The sequence below is a fragment of the Urocitellus parryii genome, chromosome 5 (assembly GCF_045843805.1).
Source record: "Urocitellus parryii isolate mUroPar1 chromosome 5, mUroPar1.hap1, whole genome shotgun sequence".
NCBI lineage: Eukaryota > Metazoa > Chordata > Mammalia > Rodentia > Sciuridae > Urocitellus > Urocitellus parryii.
This window is the reverse complement of record NC_135535.1, coordinates 178,114,103-178,132,766: the sequence shown is the minus strand read 5'-3', so window position 1 is coordinate 178,132,766 and position 18,664 is coordinate 178,114,103. Positions and strand designations below refer to the sequence as shown.

The window sequence follows — 18,664 nt, the reverse complement described above, 5'->3', positions numbered from 1 at the left end:
AAAAGCCTTCTTCTTTCCTATTCTCAAAAGTACAGAAAGTGCACAGGAGTAATTTATGATGGAGAGTGAATTTATTTTCCACTAGACTAGTTTCTTACAGGGTTAAATAACATCTGCATTGATTGATTTCTTCATTGCGGTTTTCATTTCATATCTGTATCAATTTTTCTTCTGTGGGACATTACCACAACTGTAATAAAAGTCCATGGGGAAGAATAAGTCTACATAAAAATGTCCACATTTCCATCACTTTTCAGGAACAGGCTGTAAATAAGTTGCTTTTGACTCCTTTCAATTTTCTCCCTTTTTATATCTGGTTAGTTGTGACCCTTTTATTATCTCATGGAGTTTTGGGTCAAATAAACTGGCTTCTAGTTGATGTTAGGAAACAAACTATTATGAAGAACAAATATTAAATGGTTGCAGCCTGATATTATATTTTGGGTCAGAAAAAGACAGGACTGTCATCAGTGATGGAGGCTCATGGAACTGAAACATGATTGGAGACCACCTGAGTGTGAGGAGCAGATATTGAGAGGAAGGTGGCTGAGGCGTCATGCCAGTAGTAAGTGGACAGTATTCTGGGGCTACCTATATACTTAGCAAAACAATTAGTCAATGGAGAAACAACATATGCTACATGTATAATGTTTATATAAGTAGGAACCTTGGCATTTTCTCATTACTGTATTGCTTTCTTTCAGAAGACACCAAACGAAACAGTTATATATCAGTAAAGGCGTCCGAGAAAACATTTTGTCATCTCTAGCAAATGGCACTAATTTAGAGCAAATGAAACACTTGAAACCTAATTCTTACATGAGTAAAGTCCTTTACTGGTAACCTGTGGGTAACATCATTCATTTGACTTTTTTGGTATTATGTCATTAGCCATCCCTCATGTCCGCCCCCTCCCTTTGGTGGGGCCAGAAGGAAATGTCTTGTTGGCTTAGTAATCTGAGAACCAGGAAGGGAAGGGGAATGAGGTGCTTTTATTTCTATCATCCTAGAAAAGTCTTGAGTCGAAATGAGAGAGACAGATGGAGTGGTGATGCTGCCCCCTATTGGCAGTGGAGGAGAAACTGCCCAGAGCCTCAGCCACATCAGAAATGAAGAGGGTGGAAGTGAATTTCTCTGCTACAATTCTCTTTCTCTAGGAATGTGCTCCCTGCACCATCCTCTTCTCTGGGTTGTGGTCATGATGGCTGACAGAATAAATCACTTTCCTTCCTTGCTGCTCACTAGGTTACTGGATTCAGAAACTTTCAGACAATATTATAAAATTTGTATTCTTGATCTATAGAACTCCAGACTTATATGAGATAGGGTGTGAGAGAAAAGGAAAATCATTCAAGTTTTCCTTTACACACAGCATTGGACTCTTGTTTCTCTTACCATCAGAAAGGGATTCATAGTCATAATCATATTCATCCTCTTCATCTTCCTCTTCCTCATTATTGGCAGGTGGGGGATTGGCATTCCCACCATTATAAGCCTGTGCTTGCATGGATGCTAACTGATGAGCCTGTAAGAAAGAAATAATTAAATACTAAACATGCCAACCAACTGAACTTTCACTTAGAACTGTCAAAACTACCACCTAAGGCTTACTACAGCAATTAAAAGTGGATTACCCTATTTTGATTCATTTGAGAGAGGAACAAAACCTCTAGATTCATTTGAAATGCAATGTCAAAACTTGGACAAATGTCAACATTCTTACAGGAAGAATACTGGAGCTTTTAGAAAGGATCACAAGGCACCTGGGTGTAGTGCCCAGCTGCCTAGGCTCCTGGAGCAAATCCTCTGAGAGAAAACTTCGGTGCCTTGAAAACCCAGGATCCATCCTTAATGACTGAAGATGTGAAACAACCCATCAATTCTGGAACAGTCAGTCTCTGCTAAGACCCATCCCCCTCACTTTTTATTTTTCTTTCTTAAAATAATATGAAGAGTCCTCTGACCTTAAGAACAATATTAGGATCTCTATGGGCAAAGATCAAAAGAAGAGTTGCCAGTTTGAAGAAAGCTCTTTTTCAACAGACTTTATCCAAACTGCAAATCAGATTAAAAAAAAAAAAAACAGGCTTAGAAACTTTGGGAAATTTGATGTTTTGTGGGGAGGGAGGTCATTTATTGAATAAAGAACACGGAATTTTGTGTATATTGTATTTATACCTATATACGTATATTTATACTTGCATAAATGTATGTATTCATATAATTATATAATTTTGTACCTGTTCTATATATGTACAAAGTGTAATTATATATCATGATATTAGTGAAAGAAAAGATGTTATATGTTAACACAGCAGGGGTTCTTGATCCATTTGTGTGTCACAAATCCTCCTGGCAGTCTGGTGAAGTAGAATCCCTTCTCAGAATGATGTTTTAGATGCAGAAAATGAAATGATTACAAAGGAATTAAATAGTGTTGAATAGAGTTGTCAAAGGGTTGAAAAACAAATTTTGTGCTGTGAGGATAAATGCGCTCTTTTCTTATTTACTTATTTATTTTTTTGCAGTGCCGGGGATGAAAACAGGGCCTCATGTGTGCTAGGCAAGTGCTCTACCACTGAGCTTCACATGCAGCCTCCATCCTTTTTTTGTGAGAGGGAGTCTTGCTACAGTGCCCAGTCTGGCCTTAAATTCCTGGGCTCAAGTGATCCTTCTGCCTCAGTTTCCCCAAGGAGCTAGGACTACAGTTGTATGCATTTCTTCATTAACACAGTAAAAAACATATAGTGGTAGGTGAAGTGATGTTTTTGAAAATATGATGAGCATAAATAATTCTTGGTGATGTTAGTGATGACCATTAAGTTATCTGAAAAAAAAAATCTGTCCTCTCTACTGTTAACAAAGACAGGGTGCTGCCAACACTGTAGTGGTTTGTTCTGATGTTTATAATCAGAGGAAATGCTAAATTTCAGCTAGAGGTTAGTAAAATGAAAGATGTAAAATGCTTCCACTTGCATCCAAGAGCCCCCTGAGTTCTAGCTGTGGGTATTATCAAGGTTAAGAATTCCTGTAAGAAAGGTTATATTTGGCCCTGGAATTTTGTATGTTTTCAAATGATTCTCTACATTTTAAAAAATATGGTGATATTTTATAAAATGATATTTGAAGGAAGATAGAGTGTGGCTATTGTCTATATCCAGATATAATGTTTTACAATGCAGTCCATGCCAGATAATTGGATATTGTCTAGGCCAGGATTTCTCAAAATGGGTTTTATAGAGTTCTGTGGGTGTTAATAGCTGATACGGAAAAACTGACAATTCAGTAACCACAAAACACAGTGAAAGTTTGGAAACGGTAGCTTAACCAAACCAAAACACGTTCCCACTCCAGGGCTTCCCATAGCCTTTATTTAATATGCTAATGGACATTGTGTTTCTTCCAAGATTTCCAGAGCAGCAGTTCTCATGCTTATTTAACCCGGGGAATCAATCTACTTTTTTCCTCCCTCTCTTTCCCTGTATCCTTCTTTCCCTCCTTTGCTTTCATCCTTTCTTTCTTTTTCTCAGAGTGTCTAATAGGACCAGTGCTCTTCAGAACTTAGGGAATTCTGTTCTAGGCACAAGTGAGCCACAAAAGCAAGAGTGTGTATCACTGATAAGAGAAAAGGCCTGACTTGATGCACTTGGCTAAGGCCAAGTTCTGGGTGGGAATGATGATGCACAGGGCCTGGCAGACCCTCCTGCAGAAAAGTGTCAGAACCATGTGGAGGAAGGATGCTATCCAAGGACTACAAACAGCAGTGTCGGGAAGCTGTGAGCCAAGGCCCTGAAATGCTTGAATACTTCCAGGGGGCAGGAAGCATGGAAGAGGTTGCTGACCAGCTAGCCAAGAGCGGATGACCTCCTCCTTTGCAATAGCCTACTTATTCTGAGGCAGAAAAAGAAAGACCGAATCCTTGCATAAAAGCAGCTCAGATATAGGTTAGAGGATTCGAGCTTGGGCTCAGATGAGGAGACTGCTCCTATGGGGCCAGGCAAGAGCCATGTCTCACTCTTTTCTGTTCTGGCACCTGGCACAGAGCCAGCCATCAATAAAGCAAGAACTTTTGAATTTAGGGAACTGGAGTGTAGGATACATGGTAAGACTCTTAGAGAATTCTGTAGGGTGTGGTCAGGAGGCCTCAGGAACAGCCTGAGGCAGAAGCTGGGATCTAGAAATCCTGCCCGGAGTCAATTCATTGTCACTGTTGGGTGAGTTCTTTGCATGGAAATGACCCACATCTTCTAATTGAAAGGTTAGAAGCTTGCTGGAGCTGTCGGCTTCACCTGGCCTCATGTGTGGTCAGCGCATCTGGTCTAGACTCACAACGTGCCAGGTAACTGAAAAAAAGGGTCTGAGGGTGTGACTGTGGAATCCTGGTCAGTACTTGCTGGGAGATCATCGTGGTGGCTGTGAATCCTAGACAATTGGGATGGGATAACATCATCTCATTTCCAAAGTGAGGAAGAGGTGAGTTGAGGAAATCATACTGTGGGCAATGTCAAGGTGACACTTGACAATGTTCCAGGATAGATTACTAATTAGTTGGTTTGTGAGAACTTAGAAAATAAAGAGCGGTGTGGAAAGAGTGGACCCATGTTTCCAAGAAAAAGTCTCCTGCATAGTGACTGCCTTAGCCTTTTGGACAAGGTAACTCACTCTGAAGAAAACAGCAGGTAAGTAGTGTTTCTCAAACTTCCAAGAGATAAGAATTCTTTTTCTTTTCTTTTGGTACCAGGAATTGGATCCAGGGGCACTTAACCATTGAGCCACATCCCCAGCCCTTTTTATTTTTTATTTTGAGACAAGAATCTTACTAAGTTGCTTAGGCCCTCAGTAAGTTGCTGAGGCTGGTTTTGAACTTGTGATCCTCCTGCCTCAGCCTCCCAAGCTGCTAGGATTATAGACGTGTGCCATCGTGTCTGGCAAGAATTATTTTTCAATAAATAGATGGCTTGGGCTTTCTTCTCCAAATTCATATTTTTGCGGGTGAAATTTGGAACCTTCAAATTTGCTTTTTAAAGTGCCTCAGTGAATCCTATCACTGCATCCTGACGTCTGTATTACCTTTGAAAAGTCCTGTCTGAAGACCCAAGTCTGAGTCCTAGCTCTACCATTACAACTGGGTGGCTTTGAGAAAGTCACACAAATGGCCAGGCTTCAGTTTTCCATTCTATAAATAAAGAAGCTGAATCACAATCTGGAGCAACTTGGGCTGCAAGAGAGGAGAGCATCGGACAGGAGCAACAACCACTCTGAATTCAGGTGGCTCTTTTGGAAGGACCTGGGGTTGTGGGCCAAAGGGCACTTGAGATGAAGACATTTTAGAAATCTGCTAATAAATACACCAGATGACAGAAACAAAACTGAAAAGAACTTTGTAGGCTGCAAAAACATACCAAAGCAGGAATAGCCAATTTTATGGAGGTAAATATTAGATTCTCCTCTACAAGAGGTTAAAATTTATTATAAACCTGGAAATATTGAGGTATTAGGCACAAGAATAGCCTGTGTGAAAAAGAAGGAACTGCTTTTCTTTTGCACAAACTCAATATGAACGCCGTGTGCAATGAAGAATTTAAAAATCAAGAATAGTTTAAGGTTGTAGAAACTGTGGTTTAAAATTCAGAATAAGGGAGGTCACTGTTCTCATGCCATCAGACTCCCATCATGAATACTGACTTAGTTTTGGAAATCCCATTTTAAGATTGGTAAATTTAAGAATATCCATAAATTTAACAATACCCCAAATGTTCTTATTCAAAGAGTCTTATCGGCCACATCCTGTATAAAGCAGTTGACACAGACATTTAGCTTGGAGAAGAGAAAAGTTCGTAGGAAAATAACTGATGGCTTCCTAAATATGAAATTAGTCTGTACAGGTGCCAGGAGACGAGGTAGGGTCAATGAGAAGGAGAAACAGGAAGGAAGATTTGGGCTCAACATGAAGAACATTTCCATAACAACGTGACTTATCATTAGTGGGATGGAAGCCTGAGGTAGCTGCAAATGACTGTGTGACAATGGGAAAGGCAAGGGCATCCAAATACATCTGGAAGACAGTGGCCTGAATGTCTCACACAGCCAGGGCAGCTCCACCTGTTCTCCAGGCTGCCGTCTCCAGAGAATAGCCTGGGGGAATGGTGCTAAGAAAGAAACAGCACCTACTGCTAGGTGGCGCTGGGGAGGAAGGGTGGTTGAGTACATACGTCAACATTTTACTTCAGTGACTTTATAACCAGGCTTTTTGGTGCAGGTCTTGTAGGGTCTGGAACCCAACCAAATGCCAAGTCTCCTGCAGCAGTTTTGAGAGTACAGGTCTGGATGAAAGTGCCCCTGTTGGAGGTCTCAAACTGGTGGTTCTTGGGCCAACTTCCCCTCCAGACCAGACTCTGGTGCAGCAACTTGTTTTCTTCTTATTTTTTAAGAGAAAGGATTTCACTATGTTGCTAGGCTGGCCCTAACTCAAGGGATCCTCCTGCCTCAGCATCCCAAGGAACTGGGACCACTGGCTCACACTATCATGTGCGGAGGGTACAGCATTTAAAATGCATTTATTTATTTATGTAGTGCTGAAAATTGAACCCAGGGCTTCACATGGGCTAAGCAAGTGTTCTACAATTGCTCTACACCCTCAGCTCAAAAAGACTTGGAAATCAATTGAATTAGAGCTGTTCATTTTGGGAGACTTGCCTCAGCACCTCCAGTGGTTACATATTCAGCTGGCTCCTCACACTGATATTTCCTGCTTGGGCACCAGAAGGTGACTGATTGTGTAACTTTTGGTCTAGGGTTGTATGTGAACTTTGGTTGGGAAATGTGCACTTCTAGAGCACACCAAGACTTCTAGGGATATGTGAGTCCAGATATTTTTAAAGGAGTAAGTTTCTGTGTGTGTGTGTGTGTATGTATATATATATATATCTATATACTCGTAAAAATAGGCCTGCCTAACTAGGTGCAGGGGTGCATGCCTGTAATGCCTGCAACTCCAGAGTCTGAGGTGGGAGGATGGCAAGTTCAAGGTCAGTTTCAGCAACTTAGTGAGATTGTGTCCTGAAATAAAATAAGGACTGAAGGTGTGGCTCAGTATTAAAATGCACCTGGGTTCAATCCTCTGTTTAAAAAAAAAAGTCTTGCCACAAAATAAGCAGATAGTTGACTACTTCTCTCTTCCCACCTCTCTTTTTCACTACTGATCTTTTCCTGTCTTACATGAGAGAGGCTGAACTCTCACCCCACAACTATCGCAGTGTAATGCCCGAGGTGAAATAAAAGGGGCACCAGAGAAGGTAATGCTCCCGAGAGAAAGTTCTGAGATGCCAGATGGGTTGGGAGGACCTTATTTCATCAGGGCAATGAACATGATTAAGACTCCACATTCCTCCCTTGTACCCTCCTTCCCTTCCTGTTCTCTTCTCAGAATCAAAATTCAAGGTCAAGATGGTCATCATGGGGATGATATTACAATGCGTATTTGAATTTAAAAACAAATTCAGATTTTTTTTTCTGACAGAAAATAAATCTGTCTGATAAGATCCATTGATTTAACCATGAGAACTATTTTGTGTATCATATTTGTAAAAGTATATATGTAAAAATATGTGTGTATATGATAAATAATGTTAAGACATAAATGTTTTGTAACTGTTTAAACTTGTGATAAAATATGTAATATCATAAAAGCACACGAAAGGAAAGAAAAATTATTGAGAGAAATACATAGTTTGTAACACATGATACTTAAGCAAAAGAGTTTGAAGGCCACAGGCCCAGAGGATCCAAGATAATTTTAAGTCACTCCAATTAGGGAAAACCTGATCAGTAGTGATCTGTTAGGATGGATTGGTTGAGGTCCTTTCTGGACACATTCACTTTTGTGCCCAGGAGTGTGGGTTTTTTTGGGGAGGTGGGTGGTGTTACTAGAGGATAGACCTGGGGGTACTTAACCACTGAGCTACATCCCCTGCCCTTTTTATTTTTTATTTAATTTTTTTTAAGTTGTCAATAGACTTTTATTTTACTTACTTTTATGTGGTGCTGAGAATCTAACCCAGTACCTCCCACATGCTACACAATCGCTGTACCACTGAGTCACAACCCCAGACCTTATTTTTCATTTTGAGTCAGGGTATTGCTAAGTTGCTTAGGGTTTCACTAAGTTGCTGAGGCTGGTTTTGAACTTATAATCCTCCTGCCTCAGCCTCCTGAGCCACTGGAACTACAGTCATGTGCCAGCTCCGAGGGGTAGGTTTAAAGATGATGCTTCCTCTGGCTTCACTTTTTCCTTTCCCACTGTGAAGCCATCTAAAACAATAAGGGTTTCTTGAGGTCAGGAGGTAATATAACACAAATCTCCCGCTCAGCCTGGACTTTAGGCTACCTGGACTCTCAGTGGGTAAGTGGAACGATCTGGGAGCTCCTTGGGGTTTATTAGGACAGCAAGTAACAGGATGTTCCAGGGACCACTCAGAAAAGCACTAATGTTCCAGAATGGTAAAAAAAAAAAAAACCTGGAAATGGAGACTGAAACATGGGATAATAAGATGCTCAAAAAATGGTCTCCAATTCTGACAGGGGTCTTATAGTTCACCTTGGGAGAGATTCTATGGGAATTTAGTGCTAGAAGGGTTCTTTAAGGCCAGTTACCATAAGATTCCCATTTTACAGATGAAGAAATTGAGGCACAGAAAGATTAACTGGCCCATGGTCACATGGCTGATTTTTGACACAGTGACTAGAACCTTGTATTTTAGCTTACCACTTAGTATTTTCTTCCTGCAATATCATGTTGCATATCATTTAGGCTTTAAACTCAGACCTTGTTTGTAAGGTCTACAAATTAAGGCTTTGAGAAGGGTTGATAATTATACCAAGGTGACTATTTAACTAAATCCGACTAGACACTTGCCTCCCTTTGACTTGACATTTTGTATTAATGAATGAGGAGAAGATTCCAAATTCATTGTCACTGAATTCTCTGTTTTCTGGAAACCACCAAAGCAGGACTGGAATTGGGCTGGGAGACTTAGAGGTGGTGACATAGAGAAAAATCAAAACTTTAGGCTACACTCTAGTTTGGGCTCTGAATGTCCTGCCTCCTGGGTTGTAGCAGTCTGGCTCTTGTGTGGGGCTGATTCACACGGCAACTCTTGGTTGCTGTAAGTTTCAAAAGTAATGTTTTAGGGCCAACAGCGCCCTCTCAAACAGGACAAGTACTTTTTGGCAGTTGTTACTCTGAGGGACAAATGGGTGCAGCCTGGCTTATGAGTCCAGTGTCCTGAACTTGAACTTCTACACAGATCCACAGGCTGGGGTGTGGGACTTTGGCCCAGATCTCTGTGGGTGAGGCAGGAGTAGAAGTCAACATGCCACCATGGTACACTGGGATCACAGGGCTATGAGGCTTCCACTACAGACCCCACGCCCCAGAGCTCTCCCTAAAGAGGGCTCTCTCTAAATAAGGACTATGGCAATGCCTGGGACTGACAGCTCTGAAGCCACTCAGAATAAATTAAAGCACAGTGTTAACATTCTATGTGGGAACAATTCCACAAGAAAAATTTCAGGTAAGTGGGATGAGAGAATTTGTTGGAAATGGAAAGGCAAAAAGCAAATACAACATTTAAGGGAACTCAGTGTTCAAAAACTGATTACCCAGCAGGTCCTCAGAAAGGTTCAAATGACAATTTCTTTGTTCTGAGCATACAGCACATTCATATCCTGCTTAAGAGGGTACCTTTTGCTTTAAGATGTCCACGGGCGTCTGATGGGCCTTTAGCTTCTTGTTTTTAAGAAGTACTTTCCTCCTAAGTTGGTCGGGTGAGGGAAGCATTGGATCATCTGAGAAATCAGTCTCAAATAAGAATTTAGCCACCAGCTTTTCTCCAAACACAGTCTAAAAGGAACAAAGGAAAACACACCAGGTCTTTGGTCTCCACTGGCTAAATATGTCTAGATTTCCTAAATGTACTAGATAATTCAGCCTGGCCGAATTGTTTTAAAAATCCCCGGAAGAGGAAGAAGGAAAGGAGTTGTTTATTTTCCCTCCACAGTGTCTTCCTGAAGGAAGGGAGGTGTTTAGGACAGGGCGAGATCTAGGTCACTGTGCAGCTGGGGCCCGCTCTAAGATTCAGGGAAAGGTTCCGGGTTCTGATGTGTTAAAGAAGAAAACAGATTCAGCTGGAGGCTGTGGTAGAATGTGGTCTGTTCCCAATGAGGATAAGAAGTCAAAGGTATATGAACCTTGGAGGAGACGGGAAGTGAGGGCAAAGACCAAAGGTAATAGGGAAAATTTGCCCCCACATAGGATAAAGAACCACAGACACCATTTTCACAAAGATTTTTGAGCATTGCTCTCTACAGCAGAATGTCTCTCCAGGAGGTGGGTGGAAGGAGGGTACACAGAGTGATCAGCTGGGGTGAGGGTAGAAAAATGTGGCCATTTGTATTCTTAGAATTTTTTTTTTTTTAATTTAAAAGGAACAAATCAAATCTTAGGCCAAAGCAATATGAAAGGCCAAATTTTTTTGTTAGCATTAATATTGGGTGACATTTTACTCTGTTGATGCCCCTCCTTCCCATTAAGAGCCATGTTTCCAAATGCTTCCATCACTGGAGAGGGGGGAAGGCTAATGGAATATGTCTCCTAAATCTGTCTGCATTACAATTCCTTTCTATAAGGAAGGCTGTCTGCCGATATATAACATTTTTGATTAGTCTAGGCTCTGTGCTAACTTGGATCCCTGAATTGTAGTATAGGTCACAAAAAGATTTGACTTAAAATAGTCTCAGTTTTTCCACTTATAACGGACAGGTGACATCCTGGCATCTCTGACTTGTGTTACTAGAGGTGTTGTAAGAGTTGGTCTGTTTTTAACTCCCAAGGTTTTCTGGAAAAAGTCAGAGAACAGAGTTTATATCACTATAGCTGAAAAGAGGGGCCATTCAAGAGGAGGTCCAAGCTCCTAGGGAAGCCCCATTTCTCAGGTCTGTGGGCCCCTAGTAGAATGCGTTTCATGGTCACAGTCCAGCTGTGGTGAGGCCCACAGCAGTCCCATTGGAAGCCCAAAGACAAGCAAGACAAAGGCCAGGATACCATCCTGCCTCCTAGCGGGGAGCTCACCTTAAAAATTTCTGCCATTTTTCGTTGCTGAGGCAATGAACAGTGGTTCTCAATGGATATGATGATTGGCAGGTCAGAGTTGATGAAGGCGCTGCGATCAATGGCCTCAACCACATCCTATGAAAGCCAAAACAGTTCCTTAACAGTCAGCTATTTGTCTAGGGTGGTCAGAAAACAACGTATTACATCATAGCCAGAAAGCATCTGAATTGTTGCGTTCAGCAGACTCTGGACAAAGGTGATTCTCATTTTTTTATATGTACCATTATCCCTCAGTATAACTGTAGGGGGTTGATTCCAGGACCCTGCAGACACTGAAATCTGTGAGATACTCTAGTCTCTTATATAAAATGGCACAGTATTTTCATATAGCATACACATATCCTCCCAGACACTTTTTAATTTTAGTATCACCTATGAGATACTCTAAGAAGTTAATTTACTGTTAATAATACACATATTATATCTATTCATGTGTGTCTACAAACTTAGTTATCAACTCATTTTCCCATCTATACAGTACAAGAGTTTTAAGAGGGATAAATAGGAAAATGAGTTAAAGAGAAAATGCATTTCAGTCACTATCTGTACATATAAGATGAAAATAATAATATTCCTTCCCAGTCTGACCACAGTTCAGAGAAAAATGATATTACACAGCCAAGAACACTCTAAATGAGTAATTACACAAGTGAACTAATACGCTACCCAGAATTTGAAATAATAATCCCATGAGATCAGTCTTCTTGGGTGACCAATCTTCTCAGGGGGAAATTATTCTCCTTACTTTATGATGTTAATTATTTAATTGCATCCTTCTGACAATATTGGCTTTTGTCAGAAGGATACAAGGGCAAATTGACCTTCAATTCTCATAGCAAGAGAATATATCCTGCCTTTATATATCATCATATCATGAAGAATTGCAATAATATCACTACATCCTAACTAATGTAAAGTAATAGTTACTAAATTTTGGTTAAATAAGAATCAATAAGAGTTCTAGATCAAATTCCAGGAAGATGAACATGTGCACACTCTACACAATATTGCAAACATTTTTGAGAAATATTCATTCAAATCCAGCATGAGACCCTTGATCTAAAATGTAATTTGGTAAGATGGCTAATTTGAAAGACAGATAAAGATAATATTTCTTCATGATTTTACTTGAAGGAAGTGCTGAAGCATTACCTTGAAAGGAATCTTGGTTGTCAGTGTATGTCCATGATAAATAATGGGCATCCCATCATCTCCATCCCAGCAGTCCAGCTCTATGCTCCTACAGCCTTGCAAGAGGACCTGTGTGAGTAATGAATGAATCCACCCCAGATGAGCACCTGGAGATAAAGCTTCAAACTGAACCTAGCATACAGTTTACACATCAGTCAGTGTTTGCACTCAGGGATAAAACAGAAAGGTATAAAATCTAAAATAATTATTGCACCTTGGACAAAGTCCACAATTAATCTGGGTTAGGGAATGGAGAGAACAGATTAAGGTAAGAGCATTTACCAGAGCTGAATATTATTCAAAGATCAAATTGAGAGCAAAAACATATAAGCTTTTTCTTTCTTTCTTTCTTTCTCTGCCTTTTGCACCTTTGATTCCTTGAAACAGCACATCTTGAAATTAGAGAGCCCAGAAAGAGCTCTATATGGTTAGATTTCAATGGAGGTAAAGGTGCTGATGCCACAGCCTGGAAGAATTAAAACCACCAATTCCTTACTGAGCAGTCTAAAGATTTACATGAAGTCAATCTGTATGAAATATCCTCCATCAATACTCAAATTTAGTAATGTGGAAATTTCTTTGCTATGAAAATGTAGTCAGAAGAATATAAGAAAGGAATTATCAAGAATTTGCCTATCTAAACCCAAAGATAGGCAACACATCTGGAGAAGAAATAAATTCCTCTCTTCCACATGCATAGCAGATACCAGTTATTGATTTTGGCACACTTATGTATGAATATGTAACAAAAATTCCACGATTATACATGGCAATAATGCACCAATAAAAAATATGAAAAAGTATTCAGCCCACTTGCCCCTAGGCTCACAAACTCTTCAGCAAAGTATTGCAGGAAACACCACTAATGAATCAGACCAGGTGATACCCATTGGCTGTCCTGGATCTAAAACTATAAACAGGGCTCCCAACACATGTGCTTGATTGGGTTTGAGCTTGGTATTATCTGTTTGAAGCAACCTCCTCATCTTCCTTCGTGACTCTACCTGTAGAATACCTTAAACAATTATCACATGATGGAAAGGTAATAGAAACCAAGAGGCTGATATATCTATGGATGGACCTACTTATTTGAGAATTCACATAACTATTTCCATGTGACAGAAATCCATTATTAGGGTTTAGTGGCCACAAAAGGCTTCTGCAACAAAGTTCAGATAGTGGAATGCTTTTTATTTTAATATTTTTTATGTAGGTTCTTCCCATTAAACATCATAGTCTGTGGCCTAGAATTCTGAGGTCACCAGCTCCTGGCAACAGCTAGAGTATATATAAGTACATTGTCTTGGGCTGAAGATTGAAATATGGCAGGTAGGATACAAGGATGCTTCATCCCTGGGAAAGACTGCTAGGTTGGGAAGAATGCCCAGCAACTAGCAACAGATTAGATGGGTTTTCAGCATGAAAAGACTGTCTTTATCAAAGGCTGCATGACCTTAAGACCTCCATGTATAACTAGAAGACCAGGGTTGGGAATTCCAGGTAAGAAGAACAGGGCTTATTCTCACTTTTTATCTGCCCCATAGAGAAATGATAGGAAGTCCTAGGAGGACTGAGGGAGAGTGGAGAACCATTAGAAACAGAGTGAAAGGGATCTGACACCAGTCTAATCACATCTATGAGTATATTTGGAGGGTTCTCGTACCTTATTCAAAAGCTGTGATAATTTCAACTTGGGTATAATGTTAAGGAGTTTGAAAACTGAAGTCAAATAATAAAGTAGGAATAAAGCTAAGGCATTGACACTTGCTTATTTTCCTGGGAGGAAAACACACACACTCACAAATATGTAGACATGCAAAGATATGTATGTATGTACTTATATATGTGTTTATGTACACATGCATGTATATTACATATGTGTATCAACATATGGATATACAAATGAGACACATGGATATACAAATGAGATATATGTATATATAGGTACACATATACCCCATTTGTGTGTGCGTGTGTATATATATACACACGCACACACAAACATATGTATCATATCCCATCTCTGTGTGTGTGTGTGTGTGTATATATATATATATATATTTAAATGAATATATATATTCATTTAAATTTCCCATAGAACAACGGATTTCAAATTTCTTTTGATTTGGAATTCTCTGTGCAAATGAAAGGCCAACACAGAAAACCCATAGAAGGGAAGCACTTCAAGGAGTGGGGCAGGGTATCCAGGACTCCCACCCTTCCTACCCTGTGGCTCGCTCATCTCATTGTCAGCAGCTGAGGCCCCTTAACAGCCTCCTATTTTGAAAACCACTACCCCAAGGACACTGAATCTTCATTTCACAATAAAGGTCCCTTAGAAAACAGTTAAAAATGCATATTTCACGCTAGATCATCTTTGGGACAAAAATGTGCCTCTTGCTGTGAGGAATATCTGGACTAATCCAGAGAACAAAGGAATCCCATTGCTGCTGGGGTTGTGTAAATAATACTGATATGATTTTCAAATGTGGGCCTGTAGGTACACAACCACACACTTATATTCCCTGGACCTAGCCTAACTCTCTTCTGATTAACTTCTTGTGGGCATTCAAAAAACAGGCAGCTTGAAAGAGGAAGTTGAAGACAATATAACAGGCGACGGACATGCAGACCATTGAGAACTGGATGTGTAGGTCAAAAGGATGTGCTTTTCCCAGTCCAGACAGCCCACTTTTTCATAGAGCATTCCCAGGAATTCAGAGGGACAGTGCCTCCCGTCTGTGCAAATTTTTTTTTCCCTCAAGTTGGTTACCATAGGGACAGATTGATTGTCTAACAAACTGCAAAGCAAAACAAACAATATTTTGGGATTAGCTCTGTAAGAAAGTTGCATTTTCTACTACGTTTTCCCACTACAATATATTGATTTATTTAGCATTTAGTGAAACGATTAGATTGTTTTCCCATGGGAAAATCTAATTTTAGTAGGAGTAGGTCAGGCTTGGATCTAAAAGCTAGGAGTCTCAAACAAATACTTTTTTTTTTTTTTGTGCCTAGAATAAGGGTTAAGTATAGATAGAGGGAGAAAACAAAACAAAACAAAAAGAAGTAAAGAAAACAACTGCTGTATGTATAGGCAGTTTTCCCACACATCATGGCTCCTTACGTTTCACATGTCCTAGTTTATAAGCTCTTTGAAGGAATCGGAGGTCAGGTTTTCGTGACCTTGGGGGTTATATAAATAATAAGGTTTAATGGAAACCACATTGCAAGTGGCCTTCTCGGTACCTGGCTGTAGAGTTCTACTGAGGATTCTCCTTTGAGCTGATGGCCCGTGAGGTAGGTATTGTGTGAAGATTCAATGTAATAGTAGGAGAGGGGTAGTTGCAATTCTTTTAAGTTCTCCTGTGACTCATCATTTTTCGAGGCAAAATTATCTTTATCCATCAGAAACCTAGATGAAACACACTTTCTTAAGACTGCATGAGAGCAACTGACATTCTTAAAGGATGGGCAAAAGATCTTTTAAAAGTTACCTTGCAAATCCTTCAAATGACATTAGGCCCTGATGACACATGTTGATGCTAGGCTCAAACTTCTGCATGGGATACAAAAAAAAAAAAAAAAGAAAAAGAATTGTTATTTAGGTAAAGGAAACTAAGCGGGGGGAAAAAAACCACCACATGATTTTTTAAACCTGTTCTTTTTTCATCAGGAAACATCTAAACCAAATATTTGAACTAATTTAGTAATGTACCAGTAAGATGTAGTTTTTAGTCCAAAAGAAAATATTTATTATACGTGAGTTTATGATACTAAGCATATTTATTTAAGAGAAAAAAAAGGGGAGCAAGAGAAAAGAATAAGGCTGATTTATATGAAAACAAAGCATATCAGTTTATCCAGGTGAAAATGGGGATAATAACAGCAGTTACCATTGAGTAGGTGGGAGGTGAAAGGAGATAATTTTCATAGGGCACCTAGTACCGCATCTGATCTACAAATACAGTGGGCACTCGATGACATGATCATATTCTCGCCTTTTTTTTTTTTTTTTTTTTTTTTGGTACTGGGAATTGAATTCAGGGCACTTTACTACTGAGCTACACCCTAGTCCTTTTTGCTTTTTGAGACAGGGTCTTGCTAAGTTGGTGAGGCCATCCTTCTTCGTCAGCCTCCCAAGTCAATGGGATTACAAGTGTGTGCCACTGTGCACAGCTACTCTCATATTTTTAGTGATCAAGTCCAACTGCTGGATAGCTAATCCACAGATTCTAATTCTGAGGAAAGTGATGCAGCCACACTGCACAGCATCCCCACAATCTCTCTTGCCTGGGCGACTAGGATAGTCTCCTAATCCGTATCTGCCTCCATCCCTCAGCATAGTTTATTCTCTGAAGTGGTCAGAGCGACCTCTTGAAAACAGAAATCATGTTACTCTCCCACTCAAAACTTTCCAAAGGCTTTCCATTTCACATGAAGTCAAGTCAGCCTGCTTCCCATGGCCTAAAAGGCCTAGATGATTCAGCCCCTGAAACCCACTTAAAATCATGTCTGCCACTCTCTGTCTGGCTTATGGAGCTCCCCGAATACTAGCTTTTTTGTCATTCCTCTTAAACCCAGAGCTCACTCCTGCCTCAGTAAGTTTGGAATGCTCTTTCTTCAGAATCTCACATGACTTACTCATTTAGGCTCTGTCCAAAGGCCACCTCCCCATAGTGGCTTTTGCTTAATTACTCCTCCTTAGCTTCTCACATCACTCCATCCCTTACTTTGCTGAATTTTCCCCATAACTCATTGTTATCTGAAATTGCACTGTATCTTATTAATTGTTTGCCTCACCCATTAGAATGCAAGCTACACTGAGGGTCAGAACTCTGATCTCATTCATTAATTACTGTATTCCCAGCTCCTGAAACAGAGCTAGCATAGTAGGTGTTAATACATATTTATTAAATGAGAAAAGAAGTTGAAGACCTAGACTAATTCTGTTGTGCATGCTAGAATAACAAGGAGGAATTATGTACTGACTTTTCTTTTCTTCTCTTTATTTATTTATTTTTGGTGCTGGGGATTGAGCCCAGGGCCTTGTGCATGCTAAGCAAACACTCTTCCAACTGAGCTATATCTGCAGCCCCATACTGATTCCTTGTAATGGTCACTGAGTCATAGACATCATGGGGTCTATGTTAATTATGTGTTAAATAAAACATTAGTATACTTGATATTTAAAAACAAACAAACAAAAGAACAAAACAAACAAACAAAAACCTCAAATTGTCTCAGATGTGAAGACTTTGGAAAGAAGCATAGAAAGAGTAAATGTTTAGCAGCAAATTATCAGAGAAGTCAGAGGCATTAAACATAAGTGCACACACACAAAATGAGCACAAACCTGGATGATGCTGAGGATCTCATCGTAAGTGCAGTGTTCCCCTTGGCAATTCACCAGGAAGTCGTTGAGCTGGAGAATGCCAACCCCAAATATGCCCAGGGATGTGCTCTCGATCCCAGTGCCATTTGTCACAATGCTTGCAGCAGCGATGGCATCAGATATCTGCCTCTGGTTGTCTGAAAGCTGCTGTTTGCTCTTAATGAACAACCCCAAGTCTGAGACGTTTCTGGTCAACAAATCTGAAACAAAGCCACCCACAGAACATGGACTCTTGTCCTGCCAGCATCTTGAACAAAATACATTTTGCAGATAATGGTGATATAGACTCAATGAATTGGAGAAGTTCTTTATTAATCAAGCTCAGTGTTGACATCTGGCTTCACATAGTTGAGGGAATAAAAAATCAACCAATCAATCAATTGATCGATAAGAGCTAGGTTGATGATATTGAAATTCTATGAGAATAAAATGTAGCTTCAATGGGGACTGGAGGCCAAATTCAGAGTTCAGTTTTTGAGAATAACTACATCTACATTTTTTTTAATGTAAAGACTGAAGATGTATTCTTAAAATTATGGTTTTCCTGTGCTTTAAAATTATAACTACCAACAATTGTAGGTAGGTTTTTGTGTGAATACAAAATTTTAACTCTTTTGGGTAAATTTCCAAGGAGCCACAATTGCTAGATTGTAAAAAAAGAGTATGTTTGGTTTAGCAAGAAAATGTCATACTACCTTTCAAAATATATGTTTGCACCTTTTTTACATCTCTACCAGCAATGTACTAATGGTCTAACTGGTATACATTCACACCAGTTATTTTAATTTTCACCATTCTGGAAGATAATCTGGCAGTTTCTTATAGAGCTAAACATGGACTTACCATATGATCCAGCAATTGCATTGTTAGGTATTTACCCAAAGAACTTCAAAACTAATGTTCACACA

At 39.8% G+C, this 18,664-nt stretch overlaps 1 protein-coding gene across 5 annotated transcripts in view; it reads right to left on the bottom strand.

Annotated features, from left to right (window-relative positions):
• Positions 1 to 18,664, bottom strand: part of Plce1 (phospholipase C epsilon 1) — a 288,120-nt gene that overhangs the window by 42,218 nt on the left and 227,238 nt on the right. For all 5 annotated transcript variants that reach the window (XM_026397323.2, XM_026397326.2, XM_026397325.2 and 2 more), the window contains exons 14-20: positions 17,718 to 17,956; positions 15,859 to 15,920; positions 15,611 to 15,776; positions 12,323 to 12,430; positions 11,129 to 11,245; positions 9,743 to 9,901; positions 1,396 to 1,525 (exon numbers count right to left, since the gene is read on the bottom strand). In XM_026397323.2, the coding sequence (XP_026253108.2) occupies positions 1,396 to 1,525; positions 9,743 to 9,901; positions 11,129 to 11,245; positions 12,323 to 12,430; positions 15,611 to 15,776; positions 15,859 to 15,920; positions 17,718 to 17,956 (981 nt within the window). The remainder of the gene's footprint in view (positions 1 to 1,395; positions 1,526 to 9,742; positions 9,902 to 11,128; positions 11,246 to 12,322; positions 12,431 to 15,610; positions 15,777 to 15,858; positions 15,921 to 17,717; positions 17,957 to 18,664) is intronic.